A 15,398-nucleotide genomic window follows, 5' to 3' on the forward strand; every position below is an offset into this window, starting at 1 on the left:
GAGAGCCGCAGCCTGTCGCTTTATTTCACCGTGTCTGCAGGTCAGGGTACAGCGCGCGGGGCTCTCCTAGGGTGGGCGGAAGGGTGCTTTCCGCCTCAGCTCCGCCCCTCGCGGGTGAGGCAGGCTGTGCGGGACACTCCCAGGCTTCGGCTTCCCACGCCCACTTCGTTCCCATGTGTCCTCGTCACCATCAGTATTGAAAAGGCACTTTCTCAAGTCTGCACACAGGTCCTGAGAGGACGGTACTGAAACTGGGGGTGCCCGGTGGGGTGGGGTGGAGGCTGGGACTTTACTGCAGTGACGACCCCCTCCGGGGAGCGCTGGCTCAGGGGTAGGAAGCAGGGTCTGGTTTTCGGTAAGCCTCCTGAATGGGGATGGCGCTGCCCTCTTCCTCCCTGGGGTGGCTGTACGAACAAGGCTCTGCGGGCGCCACTAGGCTCTCTTCTTCATCTGCAGAAGGAATCAGATGAGTTGGCGAGCACTGGGGGGCGGGGTGAAGGAGGAGAGATGAGCAAGGGGGGAAGGCTGGGGGCAGGGCTGTCAGGGGCGGCGCTGAGAGCGGAGGAAGAAGGGGGGCACCGGGTGGTAAAGGTGGAGCTAGGGAGCTTCCAGAAGGTTCCAGGCATGGGTAGCAGGGCTGCGATGGTGGGGCAGGGTGCGCGGGCAGGACTGGAGCCCTGTATCTTTGTCTCTTACTTAGTCCGTATCTTCTTTGCTGATGGAGGAACACCACTCCGACAATGGTGAAAGCAAGAAACATTCCCGCGAGGACCACAAAGATGCGGATGCAGTCTGGGCTGCACAGGGACCTTTTGGCTGTGACGGGCAGGGGCCACACCGCGGGTTTGGGGAAGGGCCTAGTGCTTGACTCCCCGTATTCCAGGCCTCCTGTTGTCCTGCCTCTCTCCTCTCCCCGACTCCACCCAGCCGGTGAACAAGTCCCCTCCTAATTCCCACACTCTGCTGCTGCTCCCTTTTCTCACCCCTAGTCCCAGGACCTTTCTGGGCATTCTCTCTGCAGTTGGGAAGTGGGGACAAAACTCACGTGGCCATGAGGTGGAGAGAGCTGGGGCAGGCAGCTGCCTGAAGTCAGCCAGAGTCTGAAAGTGCTGGGTTGTCCTGGCCTCTATTACCTCTGGCAAAACACACAGAGTGAGCATCAGCAGGGATCCCGCAGCAACTAAGGCTGGGCTGGAGGCCTAAGAGGTGCTGGGTGAGATGGGAAGGCAGACAGGCTGGCCAGGCAGCTCATGTGGGATGGGTACCACGTGTAGGGTGCTGGTTGGGGTGTGACCCTTACTGCTGTGGCAGGACAGAGGGTTGCCTGGAACTTACTTTTGGCATAAGGTAAGTGGCTGGGTTGTGGGGGAGAGCCCAGGGTTGGAGATGGATGCTGGCTCAGCGCGGCGTTGGGAGGAGGGTCACATTCCGTGCACTCCTTGTCCCTGCACTGCCAGTCCTCGGAGCAAGCACACTCGGCATTGGCAGTGAGGGTGCAGTTTCGAATGAGAAGACCTGGGGACAGAGGAGGGCCACACAGGACCCTCAGGCCTCAGAGGCCTGGAAGGCCCACTTGCTTAGTCCTCCCCGCCAGGCCCCACCTCAGACCCACCTCCAGGGACATGCTGCCCTCTGTGTCCTCCCCACCCCCACCGGAAACTTGACCCTGTCACTGTCACCCACTGCCTTTGCCATTATTGCTGTTGTCATTACAGAAAAAACTTGGACCTTTTGGAAAACTCATGATTCAGAAATAGGAACACTGAAAAGTAGAAACAGCTTACGAGATTTTCTGTCTTACTGATACCTTTATAACTTGTAACTGAAGCATAGCATACTTAGAGGTGCACATGCCATAAATATAATGCATGAGAACTGGTACCAATTGAGTTCATAGGAGTAAGCAGCACCAGATCAAGAAACAAGATGACCAGCAGTGTCATCTAACACCCCCAAGAATAGCGACTAGGTTGACTTTTACTGGTGCCAGTCGTTTTGCACCACATGTATAGACTCGTGTGTGCTCATCTGTCCAGCTGCTTTTGCTCAGTCTCTGTGAGAGTCCTCTGTATTGCTGCCTGCGACCACAGTCTGTGCTCATGCTGTGTAGTATTCCACCGTATGAATGGGCCATGACTGGTCCATCCCTTCTGATGTTAACAGGCATTTGGATAGTTTCCAGTTTTTAGCAATCAGAAATCGTGTTGCAGTGGTTTCTGGTAGGTTTTTCCACTCTACTAGAATTGCTTGATTACTGACCTACTTTGCCTTTAAAGTATACATTTTATTCAAGTATAGAGGTCAGGTGCTGGATGGCTGCTGATTAGTTATACTGGGGGAGGTGGGTGTGAAGGTCCCTGGGCTGAGTTGGACCCTCAGGTGGTTGGGGTTGAGAAGAGGAAGGTGATTCTGGGGAAGGCAGCAGCACCGAGATGTGGGCCAGGATTGAGCGGGAGCCTGGTGGTGCCTTAGAGCAACTCACTAGGGCCCCAGTGAGAGGAGCCCTGGCAGGTGGGAGAAGGTGCAGGATCCAAGGTAGGGAGCCACAGACAACAATCAATGCGAACAGTTTCCTTCCGTCTGGAAAGGGAGAGGGACACAAGATCCTCCTTGCCATCCTATGCCCCTAGGGCTTCTTCTTCCTGAATTCCAACTCAAAGTTGTTACTAGAAGCTTGTTTCCTTGTGGCTCACCAAGAAACGTGAGCCAGCCTGGCCAGGATCCCCAAGAGGGAACAGTGCTGGCAGAGAGGGCAAGAGGTGGGCAAAGGTGAAGGAGGCTGAGGAGGGGGTGGTCCGGGGGTGTCTGCCCAAAGGGAAGGTAAAGGTTAAGGAGGGGCTGGGATTGGTAAGGAATGGAGGCAGTGACGTTCTCAGTGATGAGCACCCAGAGACCTGGGTGTTCCATTCCCCACGTGTGGCCTGTAGTTTCAGACACTTCACCATCCTACAGACGGGAATATTGAGGTCAGAGAGGGCTAAACTCATTCAGTCTCCTCTGACCCCCTCACACGTGGCCACACTCCTCCAGAGTCCTGCAGCCAGCTGTTGCCTGAGTATTTTGGGCATCTGTGGATCCCATGGGGAAGGCACATGGTTCGGCTCTGGAACACGGCACAGGGAGCACAGACTGCCTGGCATTTGGGAAAAGGCCTGGGGGTGGAGTTGCAAGGTGTGGGAAGGCTTGGACTAAGAAAATCCCAGCCCTGCTGGGGTTTCTACCTCAAAGAGGAAAGCATCCATTAACAATTGCATTTTTAAGTTCAGTGGACTGAGAGTACTTCTCTCGCATTCAAGATGTTGCCATTGGGCTGATTTGCAATGGCAGGACCTTTTATTTATTTTAAAGAATACAGTCCTAAGAGGCCTAGTGAGACTGACTGCATTTTACAGGTCAGTAGTGTAGTGGTTCAGTGAAGTGGTCCTCTAGAGTGTCTTGCTGGAGACCATTTGTTCAAAGGGGCCACTTTAAAGCCTGATACTCGTATCTATACTGGTACATAGTTTCTGAACTTCTAGCTAAAATGGAGAAACAACCAAAGAATTCCTAACAGCTGCAGATAATACACTTCTTAATTTTAAAAAAGCAGAAATTACAAAGTAAATAAGAAAAACACAGGCCACATATATATATATATATTCATTTCCCTAAACTGGCTTTTACCCACTGGCTGGTAGTGTTATTTCCTTAGAAAGATGTATTCCAAGTTCCAAACGAATGTGCACCTCAGACATAGCCAGCTCATCAGTGGGGGGCTGCTCTGCTGAAATCTGGGGTCCTAGAGGCTGTTCTCCCTCTTTACTGCCTTGCTCCAGCCATAGACCCATTTTCTGCAGTCCCCCAAATTCTGCTTACTTCTTCCCTGCAACACTAGACCTCTCTGCCTGTCATTGTGTGCCTACTCAGGGCGCCCCACTTCCTTGCCAGCTTTGGCTCCACTTGGTGTAGCCCTGAAGTCCCAACTCCCCTCCTCTCTGCTTCTCCAGTCCCAGCCCTGCCCAAGCCTCGCTCCCCCAAATGCCTCCCCGCCTGGCTCACCGGAGTTGCAGTGCCGACAGCTCTCGCAGTGGCGCCGGTGGTGGTGGTCTGGTGCGAAGGAGGTCCCGGAGACACATGGGTTACAGTGGGTGGCCTTTCCATGCTGGTCACAGTCCTTCACGAGGAATGTTCCTGTCAGTAGAGGGCCAGGGTCAAGGCCCGCGGGAGGCCGCTTCTCTGCCCCCTTCAAGGTGGTGCCCGTGGGGGGCTGGATTCCTCTTCTTGCTCAAGCTCAGCCTTGCTCTCTGCTTTCCCTTCACCCCAAACAGCCCCCTCTTCCCCACATCTCTTACCTGGCTCACACATCTGACAGCACAGTTGTCCCCCAGCCCAGTAGTGCTTCTCTGGACAGCTCTTGGAGGTTGGGGTAGCTGAGAGCCCCGCCAGGGTCCCCAGCACCCACAGCCAGCAAGGAGGTGGCCGGGCCATGGCTCCTGCCCAGGATGCTTTTTCTGTGCCGTGGCTGTGCAGCGCTGGCCTCTGGGGTGGGTAGCTCCCAGCTGGGTGCTGGTGCCTCTTGCACCTCCTGGGTGGTAGCTGCAGGTCTGCTCTGAGTTGCCTGGCTTCAGGTGGCAAGCCAACCTTTGATGGCAGTTGAAGCTCTATTGTGGCTGTTTTTCTCTCACAGCGGCACCCTCCTCCCCCTTTTCCGTGTGCTGGGTGCTGGGGAGTGTGTTAAAGGTCAAAGTGTGAGAAGAAGACCTGCTGCTCTTCAAAGATGCGCTAACATACCAGCCTCTCCTTGGCTTCTGCCTGTCTCTCTCTCGTGCTTATGCTCGTGAAGAACATAAGATGTTGGGTGTGCAGTCGCCCCTCTTCCTGTTCACTCACTTGTACACAAAGGTGCGCCTGTTACCCTTCTGGTCACAGCTCACAAGCTAATAAGCACTTGAGAGAAGGAAGGGGACCCAGAACTGAGTACAGGTCCACATGCTTGGGGTCAGATAAGTTTTCAAATTAAGGGTTTCACAGATTTGGGGGAGAAACTAACTCAGAGCCCCCCTCACAGGACTGAGGTAGCCCTCACAATCCCGCACAACATCTCTGCATTCAGAATGATTGACTATTTCAACCAAGTGGGGCGAATAATGACTGACTGCCCTTGCATTCATTGGTGCCTGGTTTTATGGCCAGCGGTGTGCTATGGAATTGCTCAGAATTGCAAACAAGAGATGGAAACCTGTCGAAACATGACATGTGGCCCTGTTTGGTCTTTCTGCCAGCCTGGGATACGGGATCACCACTGCCATCTGGCCAGCCTCCCTCCTCTCCTGTCATCCTCCCCTTCCTGTCTGGAGCACCTGGGCCATCTCCTCCCCCAGCCTCGGGCACTTCGGATCCGGTTCCAGGGCTCATCTTCCCTATTTCTGTGATTCTCCTGGGAAGACTACTTTGGGGATGTTGGAAATAGCTGGATTTTTCCCTCTTTGACCCCTGGGAATGCATGGTTCGGAGCCTCCCCTCCTCTTTCTCCAAGGCCTGAGGTATGGGGTGGCTTATTTCTCCAGGCCATTTTTCATTCAGGGACTTTGCAGTTGTTTCCACACTGCTGGTAAAATGTCACACTCCTGTGATCTCACCTGTTAGATCTGTTCTCTATCTCACTCTGGTTTCCTTTGTCTTCATTGTTTCCATACCCTCCTGCCTGTCCCCAACCCCCTCTGCTCTTCGGGAGGGTCCTCTGAGGGGGAAGTTGCCCAGGGGTGTGAGCTGAAGAGCCGCTGAGGCCCGCCCTTCCTTTCACGCTGGGGCCCAAGGATGCTGCTGTCACTGGCAGTCCTTCCCCTTCTCGGGTTAAGGGCAGTGTCTTCACTGTTAGTCATAAGCCTCGGTGGGGCCTGTGGGATGGGTGAGACCCTAGAGGAATGGTGACGATTGGGGACCTGCAGGGAGGGACCTGCCAAAGGGGAGCAGGGGGGCTGAGGGGACCGCCAGCCTGGCCGGCCCAGGGCTACTCATCCATGCGAGGCCTACATTCTCTCAGCCAGGTCCCGAGGCAGTGGGGGCTGCCTGGCTCTCATGGAGTGCCCCTGGCCAGAGCAGGAAAGCCTGGCTTCCGGACCTTTCTTCTGGGCAAATGGAATGACCACCTCTTCTGCCTTCTGTGCTGTTTGCATGGACTTCTGTGAGCCTTGGCCTCTCCTCAGCTGGCTCCCTAGTCCCCTCCTCTTGTCTACAGGCCCTGCAAGGCCCACCTGCTGACCTCTCCCTCCGATCTTCTACCACCGCCTTCTCTTTTGGGGTTCAGCCTCTCCCCACACCTGGCTGGCAAAGAGATATGGTCTTTTCTAAACAACTCCCTCCCTTTTCTCCCATCTCTAGAGCCAGGCCCACAGAAGCCCTTCTCTTTTGATGACTTCCATTACGTCAGAGAGGGCCTGACCAGCCCCTCAATCTGGAGCAGTGACTGTAGCCTGTGTGTCAGCTGGGGTCACCCTGCTCCTCAATATCTAGATCAGGTGCCCCTTGCTTTCCCATCAGGGCAGAGCCTGGGCCGAGTGGGGAGGGCGTGGCGCTGTGGGCTGGTAGGATTCCAGGTGTCAGGTGTGACGGTCACCTCTTGCTCTGCTTCCTTGTCCACCTGGAGTCTTCTGCTTTCCTCTTTGCTCTGGTGTCTCCTTACCTCTGCCCTGCCCCGGGCTCCACGTTTGGGACACAGGGCTTTCTTGAATTTTCCTCCAAACCAACTGCTACCAGAAGAGTGTTATGCATGGCAAAACTTCTACTGAAGCTTATATAGCATAAAGATGTAATTTAAAATCTCATTTTGGATATTCTTGTTCTTCCTGGTCTTTCCCACCCCAGAGATTTGTTAGTGTGGCTACCCTGCAAAGCAGAAGGGCACTGACCATCCTGCCGACTCCTCTCTCCCTTCCTGCCTCCTTTTTCCACGGCACGCTGCCTTTTAGAAATCTTCTGTCAGGCAGCATACCTCCTCTCTCTTTAGCCCCTAATCCAAAAATCAGTTGTGACCTTTTATAAATCTATACACAGAGTACTCAGAGGAATTAAAGTCTTTCAAGACATTTACCTAGAAGAACGTTCTGTTATATTACATTGCTGTCAGAAACCACAGCTCCTGATCCTTATCAACCAAACCCCTTGGTTTTTCCAGCCTTCTTCGTGCCCTCCTCCACTCCTACTTTCTTTGATGCCCCCCACCCCACCATATCCTCCTGCCTTAGATCCCCCTTCCCAGCCAGTTTTTGAGAGACAACTGGGCAGGACAGTGGGGTGACCTGGTCAGTGAGGGTCTGTGTGCTCACATCCCAGTTCTATAATTTGCATTCCTGGGATTCCTCAGTCTGGGTCTCATGGGGGACTGACCAACTGTGGACATTTCTTCCAACCTCTGACCACATTTCAGTACCTCAGCCCCAAATCCTAGTGTCTCCTAGCATGCAGGCACTCATGAACTATTTGATGGTCTAGCCTCAGCCTTGCCCATGACAGTTCTATCCACAGTATCAGGTTGAAACTTCAGGGGGCCCAAGGGCGCATTCACCTCCTAAACTCCACGCCTCATGCATTTGACAAGTTTTTGTTGCATGTCCATCCTGTGCCAGGTACCAGCTAAGGGACAGGCCACAAGGGTGAGAAATAACATGTGGTTTCTGCCCTCATGGAGTTGACACACCAGCGAGAGAGTCAGACATTGGTCAGATAATCTCAAAGGCAAATATGGAGTTATTAGTAATGGTCATTACTGCAGTACCATGAGAGGACAGTCGGGGCGCCTGTCCCCTAATGGGGGATTTGAGAGTTGGGGCCTCAACTAGGAAGCATAGTTGAATGGAGGTAAGTGAGATCTGACTGCTCTCCACTTTCTTGAGAATTGTTTCTTTGCTTTGGGTTTCTCGACCCCTACCCTAGTCTTCCTTTGATCACTTCTCTTACTTGATCAGTGGTTGTTTTTCTTATAAACAGATGATATGAAATAGGGATGATCTGTTGCTTGAAGGCAGAATTTGTAAATTGGTAGAATTTACATGTGTGCATGCGTATTTTGAAAAATTTTCACTACTGATTTAATTCAGGTTTTCCATTTCTTCTAGTGTCAGTTTTGGTAGGTTATAGTTTTCTGGGAGATTGTCTGTTTAATCTGTTTCAGATTTATGGGCAGAATTGTTTAAATCGCCAGTAGATCGGTAATTATTTTTCCCTTTTTCACTCCTGATATTGTTCATTTATAGTTTCCTCATTTTTTCTTGATACACTTTGCCAGAAATATGTCTAACTTATTAATTGCTTCAAAGAACCACTTTTGATTTTATTGTTTTCTGTATTATTCTTTGCTTTCTGTTCCATTTTACACTCTGATCTAATTTTAAAATTATTTCCTTCCTTTAATTTTCCTGGAGTTTATTGTGCTATTCTTCTGACTTCTGGATTATTTGATTCATTGATTTAACTTTTTCTTTTCTGATATCTGCATTTAAGGCTATAGACTTCCCTCTAAGAGCTATTTAGCCACATCTCTTAAGTTTCGCTGTATTGTGTTTTCATTATTGTTTGTTATTTTTTGCCATTATTATTTATTTTGACATATTTATTCATAAGTACATTTTAAAACTTCCAGACAAATGAAGTCTACATTTTTTTCCTTTTTTAAAAATTAATTTTGGCTTTATTTTATTGTGGTCAGAGAATGTCATCTGTACGTGTAATATGGTAGGCAGAATATCGCCCCCCCCCCCAGTGCTGTCTCCATCCCAGGAACTGAACAGGTTCTGTTACATGGCAAAGGGGAATTAAAGTTGCAGACAGAATCAAGGTTGCTGATCTGCCGACCTTGACGTAGGAGATTACCCTGCATTATGGAGGTAGATCCATTGTAATAGAAGGCTCCTGTGAGTGGAAGAGATGCAGAGAGAGAACCGGAGAGACACTCCTGTGAGTGGAAGAAATTCAGAGAGAGAACTGGAGAGACGCTCCTGTGAGTGGAAGAGATGCAGAGAGAGAACTGGAGAGACGGCAGCACGAGAATTCAGCATGATGCTGACTTTGAAGATGGAGGAAGAGGTCCATGAGCCATGGACTGGGGGAGGCCTCCAGAAGCTAGAATGAGCAGGGAAACTGATTGTCCCCCGGCACTTCCAGGAAGAAACGCAGCCTGCCAACACTTGCATTTAGCCTAGCGAAACCCATGCCAAATCTGACCCATGGAACTCTGACAGTAAATTTGGGTTCTTGACAGCCACTTAGTTTGTGACCATTGGTTATAGCAACCATAGAAAACTAGTACATACAGATCCCCTGGCCTGTGTTTGAGATTTACTCTGTGGCCTAGAGTGTAACTGTAAATGTTCCATATGTGCTTGAAAAAAATGTGTACTTGTAAACCAAACTTTTTTGATTTTGTATTTCATTGAGAAAATGATTTTGAGTATGCATCCTCAAATATACACAATATTTGAAATAAATTGTGTTCATAGATTATATATTCAAGTATAAATTCTATGTAAGTATATGTAGACATTAAAAAGGATGAGATAAATTTACATTGTTACATATAAAAATATGAAAAGGATGAGGTAAAGTTGGGGAAAATGATAGTTAAAGATGTTATTTTTATTTAAAAGATCTTTTTACTCTGACAAGAATAAAAGTTAACATTTTATATAGTATAACAGTATATTAATAATATGTCTAATAGCAGCAATGTGATTTAATGTGTTTCGTTACTGAAAAATCTTGCTTCAATTCTTTGTTTATAGTGACTAGTAGGTCTGGGTCTAAGTTCAGTTATTTGGTTTTAATGACTGAGATGAAAAAGTGCTCTAGGTCAAATGATTTCAGCTGTGTTTTCTAGTTATGATTTGTGAGTCCATCTTCAGCAAGGCTTTTCCTGATGGAATACTTGATGGCCTAGGTGGAGGGCATGTCCCTTCAAAGTGGCTTGGTAGTTAATTTTATCAGAACTTCTAGCATTATTACTGGCCTGAGACCACTTTCTGTGTTATTTTCTTGGGGACAAAGGAGGTTTCCCAATCATGATAATATAAATTGGGACCCTAAACGTGGGTGAGCCCAAACTTACAGTTACAAATTTTCAATATAACTTTTTCTCCACCCAGAAGGCAGTCAGAGACAAGCTTTTTTACTGAGACTCTGTGATGGTGAGTGGATTTTTCTAGATTTCCCTTAAATGCTTTAAGCTGTAGGTGGAAGGCCGTCTTTCCCAATTCCCAGTTCAGGTGGGAGCAAGGTCTCCTCCCCTGGGCCCTTGTGGGTATTAAAACCTCAGCCCCTAGTTGATCAGAGCCCCTCCTCAGCTGCTCATGCAGAAAATTGAGCAATTTCTAGCTCTGCCTGCTTCCCTGGCACCTGAAATTTCCCTTCCCTGGCACCAGGAAACTTCAAATTTCCCTGGAATTGTCAACAGCTTAACTCACCATGTAAAAGAATGTTATTAGCTACTTTGCAATGTAATTGCAAAGTTGGAAGTCCCATTTTCTCAGGATACTCTCCTAATTTTCTGTAATATATGGTTTAAAGAATTAATGTTGGATAATCCAATTAAAAAATGGGCACAGGATCTGAACAGACAGTTCTCCAAAGAAGAAATTCAGATGGCCAGCAGACACATGAAAAGATGCTCCACATCACTAATTATCAGGGAAATGCAAATTAAAACCACAATGAGTTATCACCTCACACCAGTTAGGATGGCCAGCACCCAAAAGACAAGGAACAGCAAATGCTGGTGAGGATATGGAGAAAGGGGAACCCTCTTACACTGCTGGTGGGAATGTAAATTAGTTCAACCATGTGGAAAGCAATATGGAGGTTCCTCAAAAAACTCAAAATAGAAATACCATTTGACTCAGGAATTCCACTTCCAGGAATTTACCCAAAGGAAACAAGATCTCAGATTCAAAAAGACAGATACACCCCTATGCTTATAGCAGCACTATTTACAATAGCCAAGAAATGGAAGCAACCTAAGTGTCCATCAGTAGATGAATGGAAAGAGAAGATGTGTTACATATACGCAATGGAATATTATTCAGCCATAAGAAGAAAACAAATCTACCATTTGCAATAACATGGATGGAGCTAGAGGGTATTATGCTCAGCAAAATAAGCCAGGTGGAAAAAGACAACTATCAAATCATTTCACTCATATGTGGACTATAAGAACAAATTAAAAAACTGAAAGAACGAAACAGCAGCAGAATCACAGAACTCAAAACTGGACTAACAGTTACCAAAGGGAAAGGGACTGGGGAGGATGGGTGGGAAGGGAGGGATAAGGGGGAAAAACAGGGGCAATACTATTAGCAGACATAATGTAGTGGGGGGGGACATGGGGAGGGCTGTACAACACAGAGAAGACAAGTAGTGATTCTATAGCATCTTACTATGCTGATGGACAGTGACTGTAATGGGGTATGTGAGGGGGACTTGATGATGGGGGGGTCTAGTAAACATAATGTTGCTCATGTAATTGTAGATTAATGATACCAAAAAAAAAGAATTAATGTTGGTTTAAGGTAAAGCTAATTTCTGAAATCAGATATTTTGTAAACTGACGTGTGTAGGGTTTGAGTGGTAATACTGGGTTTTTCTGGTTGTTGGTCATGTAGCCAGTGAAGGGCAAAACTAGTAAAGGGAAATTCTCATGGACACCAGGGCAATGGAGGAACAAGGAGGGTCCTGGGTCCCAAACCCACAGAGGCAGGAGGAGCCCGTGTAGGTGAAGAGAGTGTGGCTTCAGAATCACATAGATTAGTGGTCCAAAAGCATCTCTGCCAGTTAGTAGCTGGACCACCTTGGGCAAGTCCCAGAAGCTCTCTGAATTGAGTCAGCATCTATTTGGGGGTGGTGTCACTATGCAGCATGTCGGGGAATTAAGTGTAGTAGTATAAATGAAATGCCTTGCCTCGTTTGGGTACTCAATAAATGTTCATTCCTTTCCTCCTTTTCTTGATGTTTGAGTCCCAAGCAATGGGGCTGAAGGAACAGCTGGTTAACCTGGGAACTAAATTATAAAGGAGCATGAGGAGACAGAACAACTTACTAAACTGAACAAGCTGTGCACATGCAATACATCTGCTCCATGTATTAGTCCCACGTACAGGTTCTTCGTAGTGTAGCCAAGCGGTTTTGTAGGGGCTGGGGGATGGTTCCCCTCACAGTGGGCTCCCGGGCCCTGGCATTTTCTATTTGCTTTGTTCCTGAGCAACTCCTCTTGCCAGCTCACATGAGTGAAGACTAGACTCACAACCAATCTAGGGATCTCTGTGGGGGGAGGCAACTCTGTGATTTCTCCCATTGTCCACCAAGTCTAATGCACTGCTGTAACCCATGAGTAACTCCCATGAGTAATTTGCCTTCATTTCCCCTCCTGGCCTATGCGGGTGTCATCTGAGCCCTCCTTTGTGGGGCCCGTTCTCTTTCCAGTGGCGTGCTGGAGCCAGCTAGACCATCTAGGCAAAGTCTGACTGTTAAATTGTCAGGACTCTAGGGATCTGGTTGCACATTGGTAGCTTGAAGTTGGCGATGGTGGGAATACCTACAACCACGTAAATCAGCAAATGCCACAGAGGCAAGTTCCCCACTCCAGAGAACTGGCTGTTACACATGTGCCACCACATCTATTCTATGGGCTCACTAGGCCTGCACCCAGTAATTTTCTTCTGTCTTTTTTGGATCCGGAAGAAGTAGAGTTCTTTCCTCTCTGGGCCTCCAGCCTTTCCTTCTGGCTTCTAGGCCGAACTACTCATGGTGAACTCCTGTCTTACTACTCCAGCCAGCTTAGGATCCCAAACTAGTAGGGCTGGCTGGCTGGTTTCTGATCCTGGGGGTCTGTGTCCTCATTTTATAGGTGTCAGAACTGCTGGCCAAGGAAGTGAAATAACTTGTTCTTTATGGCAGAGCTGGGAGAGAACCCAGGTCTCCTGAATTCCAGTCTTCTGACTATGTAGCACTTAACAGAGCCAGATACATATTTGGGGTACAGTACATGTGTAGGACTGAATTTATACTTGACAATACCTTCCATATTCTGCAGTAAAATTTTCCTAACACACAGAGCAAGAAATAAAGACATGTCTCAGCCGCTCTTCCTGTGCCTTTCTGCTTCCTATCTCAGAGACTGTTCCCTGCTCTTTTGCTCTGTAAAAGCATCCCAATTTCTTTCTTTGCTTTTCTTTTTTTGAAATTGAAATCTAATTATGCAAGTAATACATTCATACCATCTCTTTATAGAACATTAAACCAGTAAAATCCATCAATCCCACCAGTAGTTATGTGCAGTTAGAGTTATTGCACATGTCGTAGGAGATATATGCAAGAATGTTCAAGTGCTACTGTTTATAACAGCAAGGAAAAAGAAAGAAAAAAGGAATCTGTAGGCCCATAAGTAGTAGAATGAATGATAAACTGTAGTATAGTTACCCAGTGGAATACTTTGGAGGGATGAAAATGAATGGCCTACATTCAGCCACATTTGCTCTTATGGGTAAGTCTTTAAAACAGTATTGCACAACAGTGTGAATGTACTTAATGCCATTGAATTGTATGCTTAAAAACAGTTACAGTGGTAAATTTTGTGCTATATATATATATATATATATTACCACAATATAACAAAGCCATTGTATGGCATGATATTGAGTGAAAGAAACAAGCCACAGAAAAATACGAGAGTAAGATTCCGTATATATAACGTACAAAAGCAGGCAAAAGCAAAGAATTTGTTGTTCAGTTGTACACACAAAAATGGTAAAACTAGAATGGGCACAGCTCAGAGCTGGTCCCCTGTTGGGGAAGGAAGAGTGTGATATGGAAGCTTCTAAGGGCCTACTGATGTTCTGATCTTAGCATGGCTTTTGTATAGTTATCTGTATATACTATTTTGTATATATGAAGTTCCCAATAAAAAATATTTTAAAATATAAATAATATAAATAAAATGTCTGAAAAAGTCAGCCGTAAAACCACTCTGAAGGGACATGCCCTCCGCCTAGGCCAGGGAGTATCCCAACATAAAATGATTCCAAATTAGAAAACACACCTGTAACACTTGGACCTAGAGCACCCTGTTCATCTCAGTCAGTCATTTAAACCAAACATTTGATTAGACCCAGACCTACTAGTCACTACATATAAAGAACTGAAGCAAAAATTTTTAACAGTAATGAAACACTTTAACTTACATGTTCTTACTAAATATATTTACTAAATACTGTTACAATGTGTACATTTTTGCTATACAGTAATGTTTTATTGAGCAAATACCTTCTTTCATGTTTATATATGAGTAAAAATAATATCTTTAAATATTGTTTTCTCCAACTTTATCTCATCCTTTTTTATTTAGACAATTAGAAGTGAAAATGAAAAACAATTGAAATAAGCCTCAATATTGCTTTACTTGGTCTCCTCCCCCCAGCCCTCTCCTCTCCCTGCCTCCTCAGAGATAATCACTGTTTCAGATTAGCAAGTATTCTTCTAGAACTTTTTCTAAACAGACATATAACTTGTTTGTGTACTTTATTAGTTTACGAACATTCATGGCCAAAAATGAGGGAAGGACTCCCCCCACTCTTTGTAAGCTGTATGTTAATGAACAGGTTCTTTTTAGACAAAGAGAATGGAGGTTCAGAACCCCTGAAGATAGTCATCTATCAGCAAAAAATCAGATGATGTTTCCAGCAAAGTCCCTTTTATTTTCTAGTTAAAATATTGTTAAGCAATAATCTAGTATTTCTCAGTATGATCTCAAGCCCTCTCCTATTGAGGACCCTCTGCTTGAATTTCTCAGAGCAGGGAAGACCCCCATCTCTGGAGACCCTCATCACATACAGCATCTGGTTACCGCTTCTCCTTGGGAAGGGTCTTACCACCGTTTATATCCACAATGATTAACAGTGAGGACACCTAACTTTCCCTTTCTTATTTGGAGTGTGGTAAGTTGCCTTTGTTCTCTAAAGGAAATATACACAGCCTGCATAAAATTCTCCTAACACACAGAGCAAGAAATAAAGCCTAAGGAACAAATCATGCATTGGTCCTCTCCATTTGCTGAAAAATTACCTCTTGGAAATGAAACAGCCCACACCATGTCCTTCTTGTGTTGCTTTTCAAAGTCCCATCTTTTTCCAGGTAAAGAAAGGATTGTTAATTGGTCTACTGTCTCAGCCTGCCAGGCAGAATTCTCCAAAGGCCTCTGCACTCTTGTGTTTTGTTTTTTCATAATGATATATCCTTCTAGAATTTTCTTTTTAAATCCAATAATGTGTCTTAGATATCATTTTGTGTTATACATCTAGAACTACTTTGTTAAATAGTGAATGGATGTACATAGGCTTTTAGCCATTCTCCTACTCATGAATACTTAGTTTTTTTTCCAG

The 15,398-nt window shown here is 46.7% G+C and overlaps 2 protein-coding genes and 1 long non-coding RNA gene across 4 annotated transcripts in view; 2 read left to right on the plus strand and 1 right to left on the minus strand.

Annotated features, from left to right (window-relative positions):
- The window catches only part of VAMP1 (vesicle associated membrane protein 1), an 84,386-nt gene that overhangs the window by 14,615 nt on the left and 54,373 nt on the right, over positions 1-15,398 (plus strand). The window lies entirely within an intron of this gene.
- LOC118970669 (uncharacterized) lies at positions 66-956 on the plus strand. The gene is made up of 2 exons (XR_005058724.2): positions 66-242; positions 701-956. It is a non-coding gene; the product is annotated as an uncharacterized lncRNA (long non-coding RNA).
- On the minus strand, positions 121-4,467 carry CD27 (CD27 molecule). Of its 2 annotated transcripts, XM_017645890.3 has the most exons (6): positions 4,332-4,467; positions 4,039-4,170; positions 1,336-1,515; positions 1,046-1,135; positions 697-816; positions 121-450 (listed from the first exon to the last, which is right to left on the minus strand). In XM_017645890.3, the coding sequence occupies exons 1-6, from the start codon at positions 4,465-4,467 to the stop codon at positions 326-328; spliced, it is 783 nt and encodes a 260-aa protein (XP_017501379.2). In that variant the 3' UTR covers positions 121-325. The 2 variants fall into 2 exon arrangements, with proteins under 2 accessions (XP_017501379.2, XP_036864943.1); XM_037009048.2 differs by lacking the exon at positions 697-816.

This window comes from Manis javanica, chromosome 15 (assembly GCF_040802235.1).
Source record: "Manis javanica isolate MJ-LG chromosome 15, MJ_LKY, whole genome shotgun sequence".
Taxonomy (NCBI): domain Eukaryota; kingdom Metazoa; phylum Chordata; class Mammalia; order Pholidota; family Manidae; genus Manis; species Manis javanica.

Bases quoted from the DNA above. Each gene is read 5' to 3' on its own strand.
- CD27 (XM_017645890.3), bottom strand. From the start codon at position 4,467: ATGGCCCGGCCACCTCCTTGCTGGCTGTGGGTGCTGGGGACCCTGGCG. The intron at 1,136-1,335 runs GTAAGTTCCAGG...GTGTTTTGCCAG, and splicing joins CCACTTACCTTATGCCAAAA to AGGTAATAGAGGCCAGGACA. The intron at 451-696 runs GTAAGAGACAAA...TTCCTTCTGCAG, and splicing joins GCAAAGAAGATACGGACTAA to ATGAAGAAGAGAGCCTAGTG.